A 17187-nucleotide genomic window follows, 5' to 3' on the forward strand; every position below is an offset into this window, starting at 1 on the left:
AAAATGTAGAGTGCTTTTTTTCTAGAGCTCCAATGTATTTGAACAAATATTTTATAAATAAACTTTATAAAATTTAGAAATTTATTATAGATATTTTAACAGAAATTATCTACAAATGCAGTAAATGTGATTTCTTGGTTTTCTATTTTTAATTTGCAAAGTGCTCACATAGTTTCTCCATCTTATCATAACGGGGTTATTTAACCCGTGTTAAATAACCCTAGAATTTTGAGGAAAGAGGATAAATTCAATACAATTTGGAATAAAGCTGAAACATAACAAAATGTGGAAAAAGTTCATTGCCGCATACTTACTGGATGCAATGTAGATGAGCAAACTGTAATGTGTCAGACAAATAAGAACACACCGTCCCCACAATTAAGTGCGTTGGTGGAGCTATCTATACTGTGGGGATGCTATTTTATGGAGGGACAGGAAATCCTACCGAGGTACAAAAAGGGAGATGGATGAAGCTCGACATTTGAAAGCTATTAGGGGAAAAAAAACATGTCGGAAACTGCAAAAAAACTTGAGACTGGGTTGAAGGTTCACCTTCCAGTAGGACACTAACACTGAAAATACTGTACAGCCAGAGCTACAGTATAGCTTAATGGTTAATACCTGCTGTGCCCACAGTCAGTCCTCAAGCAAAAGTGTTGATTTGACTCCACTTTGAATCAAAATGATTCCTGGCCTCTGTTGAGGGGTTCATTCAGTTATTTTGAATTAGATATATTGAAGCAAGAACACAGCTAAAACACAGGGCATGCATAGTTAAGCTCAAAGTCGAGCTTGATTTATGTCATGGGATCATTTTGTTATTTAATTATTTATTCAGCCATCACAATCTTTCACTTGAGTCATAGACAATTTCTAAATTAAAAACCACATTGTTTTAGATTTATACTTGTAAATCCCTTTGAAAACAAGGTAGCATTTTTCTTCCATTCCATAGCCATCTATTTTTTAATCTGTTTATTGCATAAATAAACAATTTATGTGTCTGCTTATTGCATAAATTCCGATTAAAATGCATCAAGTTTTTAGTTCCAGTTCATGAACATGTAAGAGGCATGATTACTCTTCAAGTCACTGTGGACCTTGTTCTGTTCTCTATTGTATAAAGTCTTGTCTGGGTTTTGTAACTTCGGCAAATTTCCACATTTTATGTCCTTTTATGGTTTCCCAGATGTTTTCTTCTGTATAACTACGAAACATGTAATCATTAGCTACAAATACTAAATACTAACTAATTTAACCAAAGCACTGTAGACAAAAGACAGATTGTTTTTGATTATTCTGGCAGCTTCGATTACTAGGAGATGTTGTTATTCACTGTGACACTCTGAGACAATAGATAACAACATATATAACCTTTACGCCTTTTTCTTATGTTTAATACCTCAAATCCGTTTGGCGGAATTACTGCATTGCTGCTGAGCTTCAAATTTGTTGAAATTCAGGAGAAATCTACTGCCATCTAGCGGCGGGTGATTCCTACAACAGCAAGAATCTTGCAAGAAAAAAGAGGGGGAGGGGGAAAGAAACACACCTGTTGAACTGCTGTTTGTTACCGGCTTAATCAATGGCCGCGTCCTCACTTTTGCGATATTTATATCAGTAACATTTTTATCCACGGTGATGGAAAAGAATGTGACGAAAAGTAGAACTTGCGTGATTTTCCAAGATCAAACTTAAAGTAATTCCCACTGATTGGAATATTAAAGCACCTGTGTGAACAGAGACTAGGCTAAGGGCTCACGGAGATCTGCGTTCAAAGAAATTCACCCGCAATGCGCTTGGAAATGAAATGTCGCAAACACGTCAGACCACCCCACACAATCTGACTGAAGGCTACCCTGTGGCAAACCTGACCTTAGTTGTCCTCCTGCTCATCCCCTTTGTGGTCATTCTCCTTCTGCTGAACTGTCTCTTCCTGGGCTACAAGGTCCTGGTTCTGTCAAAGAAGACCAGCAGACCGAGGCGGGAGGACACCGAGGAGATGCTCCTGCGATCCGCCCTGCCGAGACTCAGAATATCCGACGTGGCCTTTTCCTCTCTGCGGGACGGGAGGACAGCCTACATGTCCCTGTCGGAGCCCGTCCTGTCCCACCCGGTCACTTCTTCAAGGGCGTCGTCCAGAGACGGAGCCGGGTCGACTAACAGGTTCCGGCTGCTGAGGCCCGACGGTGCGACTGGCTCCGGGTCTCTGAGGGCGCCGAGCACCATCCGGGCCGCGTCCTCCGCGCAGGGCTTCACTCCGAGGCTCCACATGCCTTCCAGCTCACCACCTTACAGTGACAGTAAGCCAGGCTGGTGTCGGAGTGCCCCGGTTTTACTGCAGTCCAGCGATTCAGAGGCTAACTCCAGAGTACACCTGGTTCCACCAAACTCTCCAATGGTGAGCGAGTTCTGTGTATCAGAGGATGACCGTTGCGTAAATGTTAGTTTAGATCCGTTCAGTAAGTGTTAAGGACTTTGTATGTTTCTCATCAAGGTGTTTACGGTGCTCTAGTTTTTGTTACAGACAGAGATGACTTCTACACAACTTATTTCAACCCTAATTAATTCATAATTCACTTAGATTTTAGAGCAGGGCCTGTCCATCATTTGACTTTTTTTCCCCCCCCATTAGCAGATTATCATTTTTTACAAAAGGTATTCACTCCTCACACATGAACTTTAATGAGATCCCGATTTTATTTGTCCATCATCTGTGTTACTCTCACCAAACAGTTTCAATGTGTGTGGGATAATTTCCATCAAAGATTGAGAGGACGTCCTCCATTTTCATTATTTCACCCAGTTGGACCAATACTATTAGCAGGGAAACAGAGCTTCAGCATGATGCTACCACTACCATACTTTATGGTTTATTCAATGTTGTTAAGCCCGAGGACCTCACATTGACTTCTACCTATTTTGGAGCTCTTACATTTATTCTTGGGCACTACCCTTTGTTAAGCAAATGTCAAATTGGCTTCCATGTCAACCGAAGGATTAGTGTTGCTGGATATTTCTGTTTATGATAAGCTTGAGTCTTCGTGGTTCTTGAACATGCTGACCAATTTTTTCAAACCCAATCTGAAGGCGACTATTTATGTCAGAAACTGGGACAAATTTGGGAAAATTAAACATTAGGCTACTATTCCTCAACCTTATTGAAAAATTGTGAATTGTGCTTAAAGAGCTTGATCTGTGCATGTAAAATAAACCAATCTATATTTAACCCCTAACTAGAGAAATGGTCAAATATCCATTCCAGAAGTATTTTGATTATTGCAACAGCATATAGTTTACTTGTAACTTGTTCAGTAAACAGTGCATATTTAAATCAGTTTGTGACGAGCATATGTATGTCAATTGATACTGTCGGTCTAAATGATGTTACTGTGGATTCAGGTTTCTTTAAGCATCAGTGGGGGTCAGCACAAGATACTGGATCTCTACCAACTGAGGACAAATCAAAGGGACTGCAACAAGAAGTTAATTTCTGCAGTCTACTGCTGGGGGTTAGGTTTTTAACTCATCTGTCAGCTTATCCATTTATTTTTCCTTGATTCACAGGAGGAAGCGGAGCATGTGGATCACATTCGTCGGAGCAGTACTTACGAGAAGCTAACGGAAGTGAATGCAGCCGCTCCTGTGCATCCGTACGACAAGCTGTTCATGGAGTGTGAGCACATGAACCCAACCTCAGAGACATCCAGTCAGAACTCATCTGCTGTGGGTCCTGGGCTGGACAGTGACTTCGGAGCAAGTGCAGGTACAAAAGTCTCCTCCACCCAGACTGTATTAAATACAATTGTCAGATCAAAGTTCACTTGACATTAATTTTCCGACTTCTATAACTTGGATAATGTGGATGAGGCAAAATAACATTTTTGTTACTAGCAGTTATTTCCGTCGTTTATAGCAAAGCATCGTGTCTTCCAGGTGTCTCCCTTCGCATTTTGTCTGCAGATAGCGACGGCCTGTCCAACGGACTGCTGTCTTCGGCGCTGGAGTGGGATTATTACGATCCCTGTTATGTCAGACAGAATAATATACCCAAACATAATCACCACAGGCCTGTGATCCACACAAAACAGTACTGGGTATAGTTAACAATTTTCTTAATGTAGATTTTAAATGCTTGTTCCAAATAGCATACCGGTGTGCGTGTTTTAATATGAGTTTTTCTCTTAAAAGTAATCACTTAATTTATGCACTGTTAAGTATACTTTGTTGTAGAATGCACTGTCCCACTGTTCAAAATGTTACATTAACACTGAACTGTCACTTCAGTTACTGTTAAATGTTTAATCAGCGTCCTTCACGCAACATTCATAGAGGTTGTCACTATTTTTGTTTTCACTATTTATGGTTGATTTGGCTTTAGGCTTCACTCTTTCCTCACCTTCATCAAGTTTGTTTCACTGCGTAAGTGGTTGTTATTCACCCAATTAATGAAGGCTTAAGAATTTAATAAAGAGTTATATTTTAATAAATTGAAATAATAGTCTTACATTTTATTTAAAACTGAATCCATGTTGCTTGAACTCCAGCGTAAGTTTTCCACAGTCTGTAATGATTTAGGGAGCCGTGTCATCTACTGGTGTTGATCCATTGTGTTTTTTTAAGCCCACAGTTAATGTAGACGTCCTCCAGGTAACTTTTAGAGCATTTTATTCTTATTTTTACTGACAGGTCTTCTGGACATGCTGATTTTATTTTCCAGCAGGACGGCGCTGCCAAATGCACCAAAGGGTGGTTCAATGCAGTGTTTCTTTGCTTGATTGGCCAGCAAACTGGCCATTTAAAATCTTTTCACAGATTCCCATTCACCTTTAGGTGTGCTCTGCATTGATCTAAGATATTAGATTGTACTCTATTCCTTAGGTTCCTTAGTTTGCAGCAATGTGAAAACCCTCCCCAGTCTCAAGTGTGTCTCTAGGGCTTCCAGTATTCAATCAATATCAATATTGAATTGTATTTAGCTCTATCAACCTTTACTATCAACTCTAATCTGCTTCCTTGCCAGGTCTCCTCAGAATGATGCTGCAATTACTATATTTAGGAGTGCAGGTTGTGTGTTCTGAGAGATGTGCAGTGTTTCCCACCACACAACACTTTGCAAGTATGCCAAAAAAACCAATATTTTAGTCTCTGCTGAAGAGAATACCATCTTCCATGTGCTTCCATCTACCCGATATGGCTTGTGGTTCTGCACCCTCCATTTTTAGAGGACTAATTGAGATGTACAAAGCCTGGGATTTTATTTAGGATTTATTAATTAGATAGCATCTGAAAGCATTTGGTTGCTTTGAATTTTATACCGGGGTTTCAAAGTAAAAGGGAGTTGAATACAAATGTATGCCATACTTTTCAAATTTGTTAAAAAGACAAATGGAAACCTGGTATTTCCTTTTACTTAAATTGTACTATCTAAAATTTTGTTGATCCATCATATAAAATTCCAAGAAAAAATGTGGAATTTCAAAAAGTGGAAATGTTTAACAGATATAAATCAAAGGAACTGCAACAAAGAAATTCCTTAATTTACAAGGAAATTAATACAATTTGGTTATTGCTGCTGTTGGCCAGCAGAGGGACCTACAGTTACATTCACACCTTTCACATTGAGCCTTTTTCATATGAACATAAAAGTATTTAAACTAGATTTTGTACTACTTAAAGACTAAAGCTCATTGTTGATAAAATTTTGGTTTCCTTGCCTATAGTGGCACGTATATGATTGTGTACAGCAGAATAATAAGAAAAACCTATTGAGAAAAAGACAGCAATGTCACTTAGTTGGAACACTTTATTTAGCTTTAGGAGATATCTGTACATAAAATCCCTTGAATTTTTCTTAAATTCATTGAAAGCATAATTTGTGCTCTGCTTTGGAAACAAAAACAAGACCAAATGAGTTTCATTTTACTCAAAGCTAGAGAGGAAATTCAAAACAATCTGCTTGAGTTTAGCATCAGAAGCTTCAGATATTTTCCCATCAGTCCTGCAAAGAAGAGCAAAACTGTTACAACGCATTCTTACAATGGGAAGAAATAGATGCATTATCTTTTTCTTACTTGATAGCTGCCAGCAAGTCTTGCTGCTGACTCAAGATGTGCTGAAGGAAAGCTTTTTCAAATTTAGTGATCTTGCTTGGTTCCATCTTGTCAAGGTGTCCTCTCACTCCAGCATAAATGACTGTTACCTGTTCTTCAATGGCCATTGGAGCTGAAAGAAAAAAAAACAGGCAATTAGAGTTGAAAATGAATCTCATCCACATGAAAACCTGGAACAAGCAGCTGACACTCACAGTACTGTCCCTGTTTAAGGAGTTCAGTCAGACGAACGCCACGGTTCAGCAGCTGCTGCGTGGCGGCGTCCAGATCAGAACCGAACTGAGCGAAAGCGGCCACCTCTCGATACTGGGCCAACTCCAGCTTCATCGTACCGGCCACCTAATGACAGGCAGCACAGGTTGTTTAAAGTGAAGCATTTGACAAGAGAGGATACCTCGGTGAAGACTAACCTGCTTCATGGCCCTGGTCTGGGCAGCGGATCCGACGCGCGACACTGACAGACCGACGTTTATGGCCGGACGAATACCTTTGTAGAACAGCTCGGTCTCCAGGAAGATCTGTGTGAGGAAACTTCATTTAAGGAAAAGCTAGAGACTGAGTATATCAGCGTCCAGCATGACAAATCAGCCGCTTGCCTGTCCATCTGTGATGGAGATGACGTTTGTTGGAATGTAGGCAGACACATCTCCAGCTTGTGTCTCAATAACAGGAAGAGCGGTGAGGGAGCCGCCACCAAAGTTATCATTCATCTTGGCAGCTCTCTCCAGCAGACGGGAATGCAAGTAGAAGACGTCTCCAGGGTAGGCCTCGCGACCTGGGGGACGGCGGAGCAACAGGGACATCTGACGATAGGCGACAGCCTACAGAGATGATCAACAAGGTATAATCAATGTTCAATCCAGGACCTGGGTGCCATCTTTTCTAAAACCCCCCGAGGCAGGAGTTGAAGTTTCACCTGCTTTGAAAGATCGTCGTAGATGATGAGGGCATGCTTTCCGTTGTCTCTGAAATACTCCCCCATGGAGCAGCCAGAGTAGGGAGCCAGGTACTGCAGAGGCGCAGCATCGGAGGCAGTGGCCGACACCACTATGGTGTACTTCATAGCATCGGCGTCTGTCAGCCTCTTCACCAGCTGAGCCACAGTGGATCTCTTCTGGCCAATAGCAACATAGATGCAATACAGCTTTTTCTTCTCGTCAGTTCCGTCATTGAAACGTTTCTGGTTGATGATGGTGTCAATGGCGATGGCAGTTTTGCTGCAAAACAAACACGGAAACCTTAGCTGACATCCACAATGATATACATATGATGAATATCTATAGCCCTTGATATTTTTTTAATCACAGTACAACCACAAACTACAATAATTTATTCGCAGTAGGAATACAATCTGGATCTAACATTTGAATATGCTTGAACCATTGCATAGTGTCTCTGGCTGTATGTTTGGTGTCACTGTCCTGCCAGGAAGTGAACCTCCACACTAGTCTGAAGATTTCTGCAGCATCAAACAGGTTTTCTTTTCTATTGTTGCCCCGTATTTAGCTCCATCCATCCTTCCCATTAATTTCAACCAACTTCCATGTCCCTGTTTAAGAAAAACAGGGACATGTTTTACTTGATAGCTGCTAGAATTAAATATATATGACTATATTTCATTCTAGATGTTTGGGGTGATTCTTAATGTTCCCACAGTGACAAACTGGAAGACAAACAGCTCCTGTGTCCCTTAAATTAGTTCATCACTGCAGAAGAAATTACTATATAATAATAATTAAACTTACGAAGTTATGTAGAACCCAAAATCCAACTTTAATGGATTAGATGCAAGGGCGTCTAAAACCACTGCCAATAACATCTCAGCATGCTGTGTGCTAAAATATTCTCTTTGAGCAGCATCCCGTTACCCTGTCTGCCTGTCTCCAATGATGAGCTCACGTTGTCCACGGCCAATGGGGACCAAGCTGTCTACGGCTTTGATGCCGGTCTGCATGGGCTCCCTCACAGAGATACGGGGAATGATACCGGGGGCTTTCAGACCCACACGCCGGCGCACCTTGGAGCCAAGAGGGCCCTTTTGGAGAGGACAGAGGAAAAAAGTCATTCTGTTTCTTCTAGAAGCTAAGAACTTGTGGAATTAATATTAGAACAACCCCCGAAAGACAGCACAACAACGCAAGGGAGCAATAAATTAAAAGGAGTACCTTTCCATCAATAGCATTTCCCAGAGCATCAACAACTCTGCCTAGGAGTTCTTCACCAACAGGCACATCGACGATGGCACCAGTTCTTTTGACAATGTCGCCTTCTTTGATCAGCTTGTCATTACCAAACACCACAACACCAACATTGTCAGGCTCCAAGTTCAGGGACATGCCCTGGAAAAGAAAATGCTTGATTTCAGAAGCAGCCATCAAATGCACACACAACAAAATAATAGATGTTAAATAAGTGCAAAGATTCAGACCAACTTTGTTTATCAAGCAAAAACAATAGTTTCTCCAGGTTGGGTACTGAATCGAAGGTTTACACCGTCACCTTGAGACCAGAGGAGAACTCCACCATCTCCTCTGCCTGCACGTTCCTGAGGCCGTACACTCTGGCAATACCATCACCAATGGACAGGACACGGCCAGTCTCCTCTAAATCAGCGCTGGTGTCAGCTCCCATGATCTTCTCCTCCAAAATGGATGACACTTCAGCTGTGCCTTTACAGAGTAAATAAAAAAAAAAAAAAACTTGTTACGGATAAAGCCAAAAATTCATAAAGACCTGCAGGAGATTCCTGGCACACTGACCTGTTTTTTGGAGCCAATGCTGCGCAGTGTGCAGATTCTTGGCTCCGACGCATGCTGCCGCAACATTCTTAGATACCTTTAACACAGAAAGAAATGATAAATGAATTAGATTAAATGCTTCAAGGTGTACCAAGGTTACATTTCAAAACTGCTTAAACTTTAAATAATTTTGTCCCTACTTTAAGTAATTTTATTGGGATGCCAGAGAAACTGCAGGAAGTGACTGTATATGAGTGATGCAACTCTCCCCCTCCCTTAGATGTTGCTGCACACTGCCATTCAGCTGATTTTAAGAATAGCTTCTGTCTATACAAAAACCCCGTACATATTCAGCTCTCTGGAAAGATTTCTGGATGAGAAAAAAATAAACAATATAAGCAGTCCTGCTGTTGAACCTAACGTAGCTCAGATGTCTGAAAGTAAACATTTCTCATCTACAGCATATATACAAGAAAGCAGGTGCAATCACACCATTACATGCAGCATTTAAGAAAGGTTTGTGAAACTTTGTAATGATTCCATAAACATATCATTAAGGCCACTGCCTGGCTGCTAGTGATTATTAACAATATAACTACTGTTTTTATGCTGTTTCAATTTGATGCCTGAATCATAATATGCCTTGTCACAGGATCGATTAAAAAATGTCAGAAGTTATGATTAAATTTTTAAAAAATTCTCTACTGTACTAGCAACCAAAACACTTTACTACATGCCAAAGCTGAAAGGACAAGGAGGTTTTTTGTTTAGAGTATTTTTACTATATTTGTACAAAGTAAGTATTTAAGGCAAGCTCAAATCTTGGCTGATATCATATTTTTGTTCATTATAAAATGATCTAGTTATATCAGAAAAAGCTAAACTATTTTTTAAAAGCAGCATTATAATAATATAATTAAAAAGTCAGGCTCACTTTCACATGAGCCTAAAACTTAACAGAGAGTATACAAAAAGCAGGGAACAGATTTCACCCCAAAATTAATACAGTCACCTGAGAACACTTGTTGGGTTAGAAAATGCTTGTGTTTCAAATATCTCAAAGTGAATTATTTGGCAGCAGAACTTGTGTAGAAATATCTACAGTTTAATGAAAAAGGATGACAATCCACAGTTGCTTGTATCTTATCTGTAAAAGACTTCCCAATCCACTATTGTGGCAGCTAACTAAAAGCAGAGGTGGGGACTCGAGTCACATGACTTGGACTCGAGTCAGACTCGAGTCGTTAAAATCACGACTTGAGACTTGACTTGAAAAAATGCTCAAAGACTCGGACTTGACTTTGACTTTCATGCCATTGACTTGGGACTTGACTCGACTTGAAGCTGTTTACTTGAAAAGACTTGATATTTTTTACTCAGTCTTAAAATTTAAAACACATTATTTATAAAGTGGCGTCATTAATTAATGTCACTCATTCCGTATCAATATGCGCAGACCGTCACTATGGTTTTCCTCTCTCCTTATGTATGTATGTGTACGTAGCTGCAGCACAACCAATCAAATTAACAGGATTTGGACGTTTAAAAAAACGCGGCAAAGCTACAGAGCTCAGGGAACGAAATACGAAATAACAGCTCGAATATGCTAATTTCTTTTGGCTACGTAGGTTATGAACTTTCGACTAAAAACCGAACTGCAACTTGTAAAACATGCAAGAAGAGAATATCGGATGGAGATGCCACGACGTCCAACTTTGTCCGGCATTTGAAGCTTCACAAAGATCGGTAGGTGGCGCTTTTCTTTTGCTGTAAGATAGCTGACTTTAGCTAACTTCGTGTTAGCATGTGTACTCCGGTTAAATTGGTGATTATTTACCATAAATCCGGTCCTTCAAATGCCTCCACAAATAATGTGCACCGTGTTAGCTCAGGAAGCCGGTGGATAGTGAGCGGGGCTCCGGAACAGAAAGCAGATTCTGGACCTGAACACAGGGAACAGAGTCTCTCTGTCCCATCATGATGATGAGCCGGGTCTAGTATCATCTAAGGATGGTCGGTGTATTTGAAGACATCTACGTTGGGAAATTATATTGACAATATATTGTTTTGACAGGTCAGAGAAAAGAGGAAAAAACTGCTGTTATGGTTCTTTGTATTGTGTTGTGGAAATGTCAGCATTTTCCTCTTTTTTTTTATTGAATATCAAGTTTAACAGAACTGGGCAATAAAGTGGTCCAATTTAAAAATATTTTTTATACTTTGTGTTCAGCTACACATGTTCTATCATTTGAGATAAATACATATTTTAAAACGAACAAATGGTCTATTATTTGAATTTTATGTATAATTGCAAATTATAAAAAATAAAATAAATAAAAACGACTCGAAATGACTTGAAATTAAAGGTTCCTGACTTGAGACTTGACTCGACTTTTGCCTGTCTTTACTTGAGACTTGACTCGGACTTGAGGACAAAGACTTGAGACTTACTTGAGACTTGCAACACAGTGACTTGGTCACACCTCTGACTAAAAGAGAAACGAGCCTAACCTTTAACCGATGGGTTAAATTATTAAGCCTCCGTGACAACAGAATCGCATCCAGGTAACCAACCTATTATTTATACATTCTCAGTAATATATTGCAATATCCTAGATGTCTGTCAGCTGCATAATGTCAACAGAGGGGACTGGGAATGTGAAGGGCTCTGTGTCCTCCAGTGCAAAGACAACGGAACAGCAGCGGTTTCAATATGAACAATTCCGTTTTTCATGTCAAGATAAAAGAAAAGCAAAACATAAATAGGTTAGAAGTGCTTACAAATCCAGCTCTTCGTGGCAGGTTGCGGGCAAGAGCCGCTGCGAGACGAACTGACAGCATGTTTGAGACCTGAAGATACGTCCTGCTCCCGGGGCCGAGAGAGAGAAGGGTGGCGGAAAGGGCGGCGCCGTGTGTTGAGGTCACAGCAACCCGGAAGTACTTCAAAATAAACGACGGCATTAATTGTCCTTTTTTTCTTTCTTACATTTTTACTGGATATACAAATTTAATTTACCTAATCTTATATGCATAGAAACCCGTTTCCGCCACTCTGAATATATATATATATATAACTACATGAATAAATAAAATATTTCTTGTCAGAAATACAGTATATGCGTACGTTAAAGTGTATTAATCTCATATTATTTTTTTATATTGTACCTCTCTTACAAGAGCAACACAACAGACTTTATTATGAAAACCGATTTAAAATGTCAGTACAGTAATCCCATTGATAAAACAAAAACCCAGTTTAAAGTATTTGTCTATAGCCATATCATGTCAAACTAAAACCGTAAAGCCACTACATACATAATTAAATTAGCAGACTTAAATTTGGAATAAAAATTTTTTTATTGTTAAAATAGCCAAATACTCAATTAGAAAGCTCACATTAAAACATTGCCCTCAGGGCTACAGAATGGAGCTGTAATAATAAAATTATGCTTCACAAAGGTATTTTTGTGTGTGTGTGTGAGTCTGGGTGCAATCCAAAGACCTTTTTCTAAAAATCCAAGCTATCTGTATGCCTTGTACAATTAAAATAATCCTGGTAAATGTGTGGGTTTATTGCACTAATAGTTTGATCAAAAATATCTTAGAAACAGTGCAGACCATATATAACAAAAATGTCCATTTCCAATAGCATTTTTTTGTCATCCTTTACCAAACAAAATGAGTTCATTAAATAAATTTTTAATACATACAGGTGTTTAATACATACATGCAGGGTTACATGTAGCAAAAAAAACTAAGAATAATGAGATCTTTTGTCAATTTGTTCTACTTTTCATGACAGACTTGTGCCAGTGTCATTAGTTTTAAAAATGAAACAATATCAAACTCAAAATAACACATATCAGCATCCATAGGTAGCCAGCATTAACATAAGGCTATATGTCAAGGGTAGGCAGGAGAACACTGTTTTTTCAGCAATTGCAAATAAAATTATTGAACTGTTTTTAAACACGTTCCACAAAGCAAGTTAAGGTGAATTCTTCGGACAAATTTTGCTGTCATTCACCAAGCTCTAGCCATTTACCTAATTTACTAGTTCTTAAATCGAGCCTTACTTTCACCTGTCATTGCAAGGTCCTTGTCTACTAAAAAATAAATAGAAATACAAATCTTATAGAATATCAGTGCTGTTGACTTTATGAAATTGTTGTGTAGCTCGCAAATCTGTAACATCACTAAATGAAGTGTTAAATAGATCTGGTGCATCTGCTAGAACTATACTCCTGTTGTGTACCGATCGATCACAGTTCTATGGAAGTGGCTATTTCTTGGGCATTGTGCATTTTTTGAAAGAGTAATTTTGAAATGTTCTCGGAACGTATTTGTTAACCAACAAATCAACCGATCCCAGGAGTCTACCTGTGACAATCAAGTTGGACATGGCCGGTAATTTCTTTCTTTCTTAATGCTTAATTTCGTCATCATATTTTGAGTTGTATGTATTTTTAAATTCAGCATCTGTTTCACTTTATAAGCTATGTGAGACATCATCCACAATGGGGAGCTTTTCTTCTACATCTACACCTGATATACGCTTTGATAGCAATCATCCATTTCCCCAGCGATTCGAAATCATTAAATTTCTGGGAGAAGGCGGCTCTGCAGTCGTGCTCAAATGCTTTGACACCTTCACACACCAAGATGTTGCCGTGAAGTTTGCCAAAGGAAAATACAAATTGAAGCACGAGGTAGGACGCTAACCATATGTGATACCGTGAAAAGCTGAGAAAATCAGACTCAAGTGACCAAATGTGAGGTTATTTTATGTTATTTGCAGGCAGAGATGATGAAATATCTCATGAAACACAAGTTGGACCAGCAGAATGTTATAAAGTTTCACCACAGCTTCAGCTCAAACTCCTGTCTGGTGTTTGAAATGTGTGACATCAATCTAAAGGACTACATTAAACAAAGACACCCACTGAAAATGCAAGAGATTAGAACAGTTATCCAGCAGGTATGGCAATAATTAAAAAAAGGAATAAATCTGGAAATTTTATGATTTAATGTAGAACACAATTCCATTTGAGTCTCACTTTCTATGTTGTATTATGATCGTGTTTTCAGTTGGCCACAGCTTTAGAGGGACTGAAGAAAGTTAAAGTCATCCACAGTGACATCAAAACAAACAACATTATGGTGGTGAATCAAAAGATAAAACCGTTGCAGGTCAAGCTGATTGACTTTGGCTTGGCTCTCCACAGCAACCAAACTAGTCAACCCATCAATCAATGTCTTTTTTACAAGTAAGAATTGTAAAAAGAAATGTTTGAGTTGTTTCTAGGCTGCCAATCAAGAAAAACAGGCTTTACACTGATGCAATATTATAAATGTGTTACAGACACTCCTGAATAATGACAACTTTCCTTGTTTTAGAGCTCCTGAACTCATTCTCGGGCTCCCATACTCTACAGCTTTGGACATCTGGTCACTGGGGTGTGTAATGGGAAAGATGCTTTTAAACTGTGTACTTTTCCCGGGGACTAGTGATTATGAAAATGTGAGTAATTTACTGTATTCATACAGTTTTATACTTTGAAACCACTATTGCTGCTTTTTTATATAAAAGAAATTAAATTAGGTTGTGTGTTAAACTTGTTTTTTTTGTTTAAATATGGGCATTAATACCGTGATGCTGTTAAAGCAAACTCAAGATTATCATAATTCAGAAATCTCATACAGCCTATTCTTAAGTTTGTTACAACTAAAGTACCCAATTTGAAATGACAGAAGTTCTTTCACGCTAATATATAAATCCAACAATGTATATTTGGTTCTCTTTTTTCAGCTGTGCTACTTCACTGATGTTCTGGGACCAGCACCAGACTATCTTGTTGACGCCTGCAACAAATCAAAAGGGTTTTTTAAAAAGTCAAACTCTAACCAGTGGATACTGAAGGTACAATGAACAATGTCCTCCATGTATTAAGAATCATGACTATCAATATAAGGCAAATGGGTGTCTTTTCTTATTTCTTAGAAATTTGGTTTAAAGTACACAAAAATAGTACAAAAGAAAGACTGCCTAAATCCCTTATATGGAAGCAGTTAAATATTTTTGAATGTTTCGATGGATGGAAAGTAATATTTTGACATTATTATCTTTGTACTCTAAATTGCATTTTAAAGACAAATCCTTTTACAGTCACCTGTGGAATACTGGGGAGAGGAACACCATAAACACAAAAGGTGCTTCAACTTTCGTTTTTTGCATCAAGCTAAAATGGTAAGCCATTAATATAATACAGCATCAACTGGCACTGAGGTTTGTCTTCATGATCTCTCAGATGATATTGTGCTGTTTTGTAAATAAGAGTCACCTAAAGTATGAAAAACTGGCTGCAACAGAGGAGAGGAAGGAATGCATAGCGCTGATTAAGGCAATGCTTCAGTGGGATGCAAAGGAGAGGATTACTCCCAAAGGCATCCTGAGACATTCCTTTATTGTCAGGAAAAGCGACAGTCCTTGCAGCCCTCTCCCTGAATCTAACACTGCATTCAAGCAGGAACCTTGCGCCAGCCAGGTCACGGCTCATCCTAAAATCGCAAGTCAAAATATGAAAGATGTCAAAGTAAAGAGAAGAACATACGACATGTAAGTACCACTGTAGACTTGTTAATATTATGTACACTCTCTGGACCGCAACTCAATGCTTTAGGCATCCAGACACAGTGAAGATGACTTGCTGAGTCCATTTAAATGGAGAAGAATCAAGATTTAGGTGACTTTGAATGTGGCATAGTTGTTGCTGACAGACAGTCTGGTCTAAGGATTTCAGAAACTGTTCATTGATTTTCACACAAAAATAGCTCATCGGTTGTACATTTTAAAAAAAAAAGAAGAAGAAAATAGGTACACCTTGATATTTAGTGTTGTTGCTTACCATATCCATCCATTTATGAGCATTTTCTGATGGCTGCTTCCATTCAGGGAATTAATATTCCATGTCACAAAACTTAAATCCTTGAACATGGCCATGAATTTCAATTTTCTTTTGTCTTAGTTTTTATTTTTTGCTATTTTTGCTCTTGCTATTAATTCTGCGTGTGTTTATTCTACAGTTCACAGCAGTCAAAAGATTTAGACAAGAAACTGCCTCCACGGCCAAGCATAAACCAGCCATCTTGTGAACAGTTGAGCAAACCTTCACCTGTAGAAAACAGACTTCTCTCACAGAAGATAGATGGTAAGAGACCTGCAGCGAGCACAACTTTGGAGTCTACCATCAAACAGGAAGAGCCGGACCCTTCTTCTATTGTTGAATCTACCATAACTAGGGAAACCTGCAGCCAGCTCACTCATCCTCAGAGCAAATCAAAACAGAAGAATTTTTTTGAGAACATATGTCTTTGTTGGAGACATGGCTAAAAGCTAATACTGGTTGCTATTTAAAATGTGTGTGGTGATATTAAAAAGCTTAACTGAAAACAACAATGTCCAGATTTACTAAACCAACAGGATGTGAGACAAAACACTGCTACAAACAGAAATTGCCAGATTATTTTCAGTACTGATAATGTAATCAAATAGTGTAAAAGTATTTAAATTCATGGTTCCAATGTTAATATTTTGTGAGTTTTTCAGTCATTGCAAATAAATCTACAGAGCTGCAGAACTATTAATAATTTCCGCAGATGATCTCTCTGATGTGACTTAGCAAAAACAACACCGGCCACATTCATTTTCACCCCTGGGAAAGATGTGTACATACTCTTAAAAGAAATGCATAATGCAAGATGGCAAACTGAAAATCCACCCGTTAATTCGGAAAAATGTATTTGGTGTAGAAGAAAATCCAAATAAAAACTAATTTTCCTTAACAAAAATGTACCAACAATATTAGTGTTATTTAAAAATATAGATAACTGAAACATTTTTTTATTTGAACGATACTTTTTTGAGCAGATCAGCTCCTACACTCAAGAAGAGCTGAGATTAAAGGTATGAGTTTCACCATTTTTTTACTACAATAAAAACATAAATTTATTATGAGGCTGCAAATCAACCTGTATTCAAACAATGTGCTGTGCACTCCACGTTTGCATTTTTCATCGACAAGTCCCCTTCCAAGATTTCTTGACTAAATTGTTTTAGTAAAAATCGCAATGTAGTCAAGAAATGTGAGTTCATATGCGCAAACGCGTTACATGTGTTTGCGCATATGAAGCAAATGAGTTCAGTTATTTTTTTTTTGTTTTAATAACTGAACTCATTTGTGTTCTGTTGCATACAAACTTCAACAGTTCACGTACCTTTTCCTGCCTGTAACTCCAGGTTTATTTAGTCTTCAGTTATGTTATGCTATCTGCATACC

At 38.6% G+C, this 17187-nt stretch overlaps 3 protein-coding genes across 6 annotated transcripts; 2 read left to right on the top strand and 1 right to left on the bottom strand.

Moving 5' to 3' along the window:
* Window positions 1-1582: 1582 nt before the first annotated feature.
* hwa (huluwa) lies at window positions 1583-4478 on the top strand. Its single transcript, XM_028026449.1, has 3 exons — window positions 1583-2401; window positions 3568-3766; window positions 3937-4478. Exons 1-3 carry the CDS (start codon window positions 1811-1813, stop codon window positions 4101-4103), a joined length of 957 nt encoding a protein of 318 aa, XP_027882250.1. The 5' UTR covers window positions 1583-1810; the 3' UTR covers window positions 4104-4478.
* A 1310-nt stretch (window positions 4479-5788) lies between these two features.
* On the bottom strand, window positions 5789-11827 carry atp5fa1 (ATP synthase F1 subunit alpha). Its single transcript, XM_028026267.1, has 11 exons — window positions 11633-11827; window positions 8873-8948; window positions 8613-8782; window positions 8279-8452; window positions 7982-8148; window positions 7030-7330; window positions 6710-6934; window positions 6524-6631; window positions 6308-6452; window positions 6075-6225; window positions 5789-6001 (listed from the first exon to the last, which is right to left on the bottom strand). Exons 1-11 carry the CDS (start codon window positions 11810-11812, stop codon window positions 5923-5925), a joined length of 1776 nt encoding a protein of 591 aa, XP_027882068.1. The 5' UTR covers window positions 11813-11827; the 3' UTR covers window positions 5789-5922.
* Window positions 11828-13174: 1347 nt separating this feature from the next.
* On the top strand, window positions 13175-16304 carry LOC114150073 (homeodomain-interacting protein kinase 2-like). Of its 4 annotated transcripts, none has more exons than XM_028026269.1 (9): window positions 13175-13258; window positions 13348-13560; window positions 13650-13829; window positions 13940-14118; window positions 14249-14372; window positions 14661-14771; window positions 15002-15098; window positions 15187-15467; window positions 15935-16304. In XM_028026269.1, the coding sequence occupies exons 2-7, from the start codon at window positions 13369-13371 to the stop codon at window positions 15050-15052; spliced, it is 837 nt and encodes a 278-aa protein (XP_027882070.1). In that variant the 5' UTR covers window positions 13175-13258; window positions 13348-13368; the 3' UTR covers window positions 15053-15098; window positions 15187-15467; window positions 15935-16304. The 4 variants fall into 4 exon arrangements, with proteins under 4 accessions (XP_027882070.1, XP_027882071.1, XP_027882069.1 ...); XM_028026270.1 differs by having other exon boundaries at window positions 15002-15061; window positions 15160-15467; XM_028026268.1 differs by having other exon boundaries at window positions 15018-15098.
* The last annotated feature ends 883 nt before the right edge of the window (window positions 16305-17187 follow it).

This window comes from Xiphophorus couchianus, chromosome 8 (genome assembly GCF_001444195.1).
Source record: "Xiphophorus couchianus chromosome 8, X_couchianus-1.0, whole genome shotgun sequence".
Taxonomy (NCBI): Eukaryota; Metazoa; Chordata; class Actinopteri; order Cyprinodontiformes; family Poeciliidae; genus Xiphophorus; species Xiphophorus couchianus.